Consider the following 7,144-nt stretch of genomic DNA (forward strand, 5'->3'; position numbering starts at 1 on the left):
GTCCCAGTCTACAATAGATGATTTAAGCCCCAAGCTTTAAGAAATTAGCCAATCACGGTCAAGTATGAGTAGAATGCGCGACTGTCATTAGTCAATTTCTTAAGCCCCAGTCTACAATAGAGATTTAAGCCCTAAGCCTTAAGAAATTGACTAATCACAGTCGCGCATTCTTCTCATACTTGACCGTGATTGGCCAATTTCTTAAAGCTTAGGGCTTAAATCATCTATTGTAGACTGGGACTAAGCCTTAAGAAATTGACTAAGGCCGGATTCAGACTGAACGCGATGAGCGATGAGCGACGAGCGATTATCCAATGGGCGAACAGGTTACATGGGAAAGCTGTACGCCCATTGGATATCGCTCGTCGCTCATCGCTCATCGCGTTCAGTCTGAATCCAGCCTAATGAGTCCCAGTCTACAATAAATGATTTAAGTCCTAAGCCCTAAGAAACTGACCAATCACAATCGAGTATTCTCCTCATTTTTGATTGTGATTGGTCAATTTCTTAGGGCTTAGGGTTTAAATCTCCTATTGTAGACTGGGACTGACAGTCGCGCATTCTACTCATACTTGACCGTGATTGGCCAATTTCTTAAGGCTTAGGGTGCTTTCACATGGAGCGTAAGTTGCGTAGCCAATCACAGGGTCATGCTGATAGAACCGTTTCAATAATTCCGTTGAACTAGTCCTATGATTGGCGATACGCAGGTTACGCTACGCAACTTATGCTCCATGTGAAAGCACCCTTAGGGCTTGAATCATCTATTGTAGACTGGGACGTAGGGTGGCGTCCCATGGAGCGGAATACGCGGAAGCGGAATCAGCGGATCGCCGATCGCAAGATTATTCTGATAGAGCCCTTTCAAAAATTCCGTCGAAACGGTCTTGTGATTGGTGATCCGCTGATTCCGCTTTCGCGTATTTCGCTCCATGGGACGTCGCCCTAAGGCCGGTATTCATAGTCGATTCTTATTTCATTCAATGGCACCCCCTTATGTCCCCCTTCGAACCAAACAACTTTTGTTTGAAACGTTTTTCCGTATCATTCATATTTTTGGAGATATTTGCGTGGATCATTAAAAATGAGACACTCTGAACATGTCGTTGACTATTTCCAGTAAAATCCAATTTTCATGAGTTCAGATATACTTGATTAGTAAGAAGAGCTAGCGATTTGTGTTATATTTTTATACATTTAAAACTCTGTTTAAACATAAATATTTGATACCGGTGTCGCACATGAGAATCGAACTTGCGTAATGAGAAATATATATTGATCAGAACGGAATGCAAAGGAAAAGGATGTGCGCCACAACTCTACACACAGTGTATACATATATTATACTTTTATTCGACTAACTCGCAAGCATTCCTTCGAGCCGCTACTCTTCCTTTTCGATTCGAATATAAAATTGCTTTGAAAAACACGAAGATGACGTGCGGGAGGTCGCGCCGGAAGTGACGTAGCGCGCATGTAGCGCACGTAGCGCACGTACGTCCGGTCTCGCCGAGAAAGAGAGAGAGAGAGAGAGAGCTCCGCTCCGGGATCGAACGCGAATAGCTCCATCTGTGAGTGACGACACATAGTGGGATGCTTGCGGTTGATTGTATACTGAGAAAATTCGTAAGAGATGGTGCTGAACGGGAAATATTGAGATCCTGCTGAATAGGTATGAATTATAAGTGCAATAGAGCATTTTCGATTCGCGCGTACGCATACCCGGGCCGGGCCGGGCCGGGCCAGCGGGGATCCTCGTCGCGGGCAGCTCGCGGCTCGCCGCACGCGGACGCGTACCAGCGTCTCGTTGCGAGCTACCAGAAAATGTGGCGAGCGCCTAACGTCACCGCCGTCGTCCTCCCCGGGATCTGCAATTCGTCCCGTTTCTAGCGCGGCTCCGAATCCCGTTCGCCTCCTCTCGCGCCTCCTTTCCGCTCGTCAGAGGCGCGTTCCTCGGAGGTAAAACGCACAGGCGGCATGTCATTTTTTTCCGCCGTGCATCGCCAAGTACGTTCGGATACGTTACGGAGTCGGGTGTATATGGCTCTCGCTACTCTCGACGAATGGATTGGTCCGCCGTCTGCAGTAGTCTGCACCCCTCGCCTTAACGATACACTCTTTTTAAGCTCTCTTGCGACTCGCGTCAGATCGGAAAGAGTTGCATTTGTAATCAAGTAAACAGAAAATTATCTCGGGAAATGTATCGGACATGGGTAGCAGCATGAGAAACGCTCTGGGAAGGTTGACAGTATGCTATTATCTGTGACAATTAGCCAAGCCCGTTTTATTTCTTCACTGCTGCCTAATATTTGTACCAACAATAGTACATTACAATTATTATTACAGTTACATAACTATAGTCCCGAGAGTTAACATAATATCATGTTTCATCGCAATATGTTACGTTGATATTGTTACTTTTGGCGATGTGTTTTATTTAAAAAAATATTTTCTTTAAAAGCTATATTATATGTAATATGTAAAATATGTATGGACAAGCTGTAAAGATAAAAGTAGAAAGAATAATAATAAAGAGAAATTTCTTCTAGAGATTGCATTTAGTCAGTTTATGAAATAGCAGCAGTTGGCTTATTAACGAGGGGTAAACCACTGACCAAAATCATGTACACTAATGCCTATTAATGCCCACTGAGTATTACTTTATCTTATTTTATCTTTATAATGCCCCAAAAATGCCCTCGGCTGTTTACTCCTCGCTGAAGTCAAGTCTTTCGATTGACTTTTCTTATTTCTTTCTGTAGATGCCATGTTTCATCTTTTGAAAAGTAGACTCGAAAAGTATTCGAATACATTTAACCCTTTGAAGAAGTGTTTTTTGGCTCGCTGATTACGATTCTGATTTAGAATTTAAATGCACGTTTTCTGGCGCCATGCTGGGTACGCCATTATAAATTTTGTAATTTTGCCTGAAAAATTTTCGAGTACCGAGTTCCAAATACATCGATTGCATTTCTTTTGCAATTAAAAAATTTTCAAATTTTGACTTGAGATTAGAAATTGGTCATCAAAAAGCCCCAGATACCTAGCTTCTACTTATAGAAATAGTATAATATATAAAAGCTATTGTATATTTATTCAGGCATCGACACTTTTGTCAAATACTTCGTAATGGAGTTGGGAGTAATTCAAGAAAAGTCACCCCCTTCGCGTGGCTTAAAACAAGTGAAGGTGGATAATTGGGGATCGTTCTTTCTTCAACGACTTCAGACACTCTACTCAGAGGAACAGCTGCTCGATCTTAAAATTAAATTTCCTACAAGTGATATTACTGTGCAGGTATAATCAATATTATTGGTACAAAGTAACAACGTCGAAAAGTATTTCTAAACGCATGTTTTTCAAATTACCAATATTATTAATAAAAATTCCTTCAGGCTCATCGACTCGTGGTGACAACATGTACAGACTATTTTATGCAACTCGAAGAACAGCAAAAGGAAAAAAATGTGGACTTTAATGGTGTAATAATTATGCCTTCAGATATGCCTTACGAGTGTGTTAAGTCTATCATAAGGTGCGTATACATATATTTTCATATTTATCGTTCTAATGTATTAAACGTGGGTTCTCCAAACGGATTACTAGTCCTTTGATGTTCCAATCATCCTCTTAAAAAGCGTACATGGGAGACTTGCATGGATTGGCTCCAGACCTGGACAAAAAATTGACGACTCTTGCACTCCTACTCAGTTTCTTTAATATTGTTTGAATTTATTTTTATCTCGTGTATACTTTAAGTAATTATTATTTGTATGTAGCTTTATGTACACTGGACAATTGGAATATTGGACGTCGGAGCAACACGCTTTGTATCGTACGGCGCAAAAGATGAATATGACAGTCCTAACAAAATTGCTCGACGCTCAGTTCAACACGTGCAAAATGCAAGATGACGGAGCAAAAGCGTCTACGCGTCCAGTGACAGCCTCGAAACCGTCAACTCCGACTGCAAAAACGATTGTCAGTTCCAGCAGTTCGGCATCGACCTTATCTGGACAACCATTGCCAGGTAGAAAGTACGTATCGTGATGTTTAATAAGAAATGCAATCTGACGGCAATAAAATGTCAATAATGTGAATTTTTGAAGGCTCCCCATATGGAAGAGAAAGCTAGACGAATCTCCACCCATGCCAGCGATGAATTATGAAGTACGAACATTCCACAGCGCATCTTCAATACATAAACAGGAGACGACCCCTGGCCCATCCAGATTCGATCTTCCAGAGGCAGACGATATTGCACTGGGAGTATTTTCTTCATTCGACGACATTACATACAATACAAAGCCTATTGTTCAAGCATCCGACTTGTATAAGAAAGGAGACTCTGGTAAGCATTCGCCCGACAGGGACAGCAAAAATGACACGACTGAGGATGAGGAAGAGGAAAATCAGGAGAGTGAGAAGAACTTGAGAGATGCAAATTCAGACGACGATTGGAGCTTGACGAGCAAGAGTTACCAGAGATCCCAAGAAGGCCCATCTAAACGAGTACGTTTTGATCTGGAGGAGAAAGAAAATGTGGAAAAGCCTAAGACGAATCTTCGCCCAAGTACCGAAGAATCTATCAACAATCATGCAAAAATCATCAGAGAAGTGTTAAAAAAGTATCCCCATTTAGTGAAGAACAATAAAAATATTCGCTTGAAGATTATGCAGAAAGAAGCGAAATCCTCCGACAGTAATATTGCTGGGAAAACGAAGGTATCTTATGTGGTTTTGAAATCCGACCATCTGTTGGCCAGCAATAACGACGAAAACGATTCAAAGTGTAACGGCAGCATCGACGGCGAGACAGGCCCGTGGAAGTGCAACAAGTGTGACTTGGACGAGGAATATACCAATTATTACATGTACAGAAGGCACATGCAGGATGTGCACGAGGAGAAGTTTGATCCGAGAGTTTGCGAGCATTGCGGCTACAAGGCAACTAAGCGCAACATTTTGATGTATCATCTTTATACCAAGCACAACGTGCCGCCGCCAAAGAGCATGTGCTTTCCAAAGTGTCAGGCCTGTTCGTACGTTGCCTTGTCAGAGACTCTGCTGGTGCGTCACCAGATAAATCATAATCATCGGCCTGCTACCCGACATCACCCTCTACCTTCGGAGGACATTCAATGCGGCCAATGCAATCAGTCATTCAGAAGTGTCACCGAGCTCACCACTCACGAATTGAACAGTGGACACGGAGGTATGGCGGATGGTAAAGAGACCAAGGGCCATCGTTGTCCATATTGTGGTAAAATGTTTGTGCGCATAACAAATTTGCAAGTACATTTGGATTGCGCACATAAAGAATTACAGAGAGACACCACCGAGTCTTCCCCGACTGCACCGGCTATACCATTGGAACCATCATCCGAAGCGGAGGCTCTCAGCCATGTCGCCAGCGGTATAGCCGCTTCCCTCGGTGTCGGAGACACCGAGACTGCACCGGAAACGCAGGAGGAAGAAACTGTAAAGATCCAGAAAGCTACGGGTGAGGAATATATTGTGTCGGATATGTTGGACGATATGACACACAACATCACTTACAATGAGCACGAATTGGAGAGCCAGCACATGATTATGTTGGTTAACAACGACGAAAATTATCAGCACGTCGACAACAATCATCATCAACAGCCACAACAGTTGGATATTGCCGATAACGAGCAGATAGTCATGCAGGGCACAGACGACGGTATGATCGTCTATATTCATGGTGCTGAGGAGGCCGATCATCGAGCCTATGACAATTATCAGTCTGTCGAGGCTGCGCAAGAAACGGAAGAAATAGTAGAGGAGGTTGTCGAGGAGGTCGAGGAGGTCGAGGAGGTCGAGGAGGTTGAGGAGGAAGTCGAGGAGGAAGTCATGGAGGAAGAGGAGGCGCAGGAGGTGCCACAAGACATGCTGGAGGAATGTGCTGATAATCAAGTCGAAGTAATACAATACGTTGAAGAACAAACGGAGATAGTAGAGTACGACGAGGAACAATGCAGCGAACAGAGCAATAGTATGGATGGGCAGCAAGAGTCCGTTATGATAATTGAGGAAGAGCATGTCGAGGGCGACGAGGACATGGGAGAGACTACTGATAAGTCACAGAAACTGCAGAGTTTCACTACCGAATGGGACGAAGATAGCGCGGGCATAACGGAATCATGAATACTGTAATACTGCATTTTTTTTTATTTGCTTCTGTAATGTGTTAGTAACCTTTCACCATGGCTATAGTTTTATTTTCAACAAACACTCCAATGGAAATTGTCTTACTTTATGTAATGTTTGTTGATAGCGGACGGTGGACGCAACGAACGCGATGCAGCCATACCGACTTTGCCACGTAATATATTTATAGCAGTAAGCCCACAAAATTAATCAAACTATTATATTCAGCTCTTTAGCCGGGAGCGGTATTATTGAAGATATTGTATGAGCTTGTATATGTGAATTCTATCGTTGCACCGATACATTAATCATTTTCTTTAAATATAAGCTATCATGTATTTTACAACAAAAGCATGAAATCTCCAATAATCTCGATCAAGATTGTTGACAGCAGTAGCACCGTTAAAATCCCGTTAACTTGGAATAAGACATGTTTAAACTTGCAAGTTTTTTCTTTCATATACAAATATGTTTCAATATGCGTGTAGCTTGTTAAAAAACACCTAAATTAAGATTTATAGGTTTATTTCGTGAGAATATACATTAGATATATGTATGTCGAATGTATATTTGTGACAAATCGCGTAGGTCTTTTTAACACTATTCCGCAAGGTGAAGAAAAATATATCACATTTAAAAGAATTCTTGCGAACGAATGTTCCTGTCCCTCAAATATCGCCTGTAATGTTTTATACCGCAATCGATAATAAGCCATGATTTCTACAGGGGGTAAAGGCTATAATGACAACATAAGCGTCGCGCGTTATGCTTTATTACATTTTGGATTGTGCACAATTATATATGGAAAGACATAGATAAATAAATATATATATTATAAGAAAACCTGACGTCGCAGTATATTACAAACTTGTGTCATAAAACGAAATGTAGTTTTGAGACCAGTGCCCACGTTCAGCAGGCACAACTGTTGAGTGAGCGTTCAGTATGATTGGCTAATACTTTTAGATCC

General features: G+C 42.1%; 1 protein-coding gene across 2 annotated transcripts; it reads left to right on the forward strand.

Moving 5' to 3' along the window:
- The first annotated feature begins 1,529 nt into the window (after positions 1-1,529).
- LOC105563479 (centrosome-associated zinc finger protein CP190) lies at positions 1,530-6,816 on the forward strand. Of its 2 annotated transcripts, XM_012015098.1 has the most exons (6): positions 1,530-1,672; positions 3,101-3,297; positions 3,396-3,535; positions 3,780-4,037; positions 4,110-6,176; positions 6,302-6,816. In XM_012015098.1, exons 2-5 carry the CDS (start codon positions 3,130-3,132, stop codon positions 6,169-6,171), a joined length of 2,628 nt encoding a protein of 875 aa, XP_011870488.1. In that variant the 5' UTR covers positions 1,530-1,672; positions 3,101-3,129; the 3' UTR covers positions 6,172-6,176; positions 6,302-6,816. The 2 variants fall into 2 exon arrangements, with proteins under 2 accessions (XP_011870488.1, XP_011870487.1); XM_012015097.1 differs by having other exon boundaries at positions 1,531-1,672; positions 4,110-6,816.
- The last annotated feature ends 328 nt before the right edge of the window (positions 6,817-7,144 follow it).

This window comes from Vollenhovia emeryi, unplaced genomic scaffold (assembly GCF_000949405.1).
Source record: "Vollenhovia emeryi isolate VEMERY1.0 unplaced genomic scaffold, V.emery_V1.0 DF939175.1, whole genome shotgun sequence".
Classification (NCBI taxonomy): Eukaryota; Metazoa; Arthropoda; class Insecta; order Hymenoptera; family Formicidae; genus Vollenhovia; species Vollenhovia emeryi.

Bases quoted from the DNA above. Each gene is read 5' to 3' on its own strand.
- LOC105563479 (XM_012015098.1), top strand. From the start codon at position 3,130: ATGGAGTTGGGAGTAATTCAAGAAAAGTCACCCCCTTCGCGTGGCTTA. The intron at 3,298-3,395 runs GTATAATCAATA...AAATTCCTTCAG, and splicing joins CAAGTGATATTACTGTGCAG to GCTCATCGACTCGTGGTGAC. The intron at 4,038-4,109 runs GTACGTATCGTG...GAATTTTTGAAG, and splicing joins CAACCATTGCCAGGTAGAAA to GCTCCCCATATGGAAGAGAA.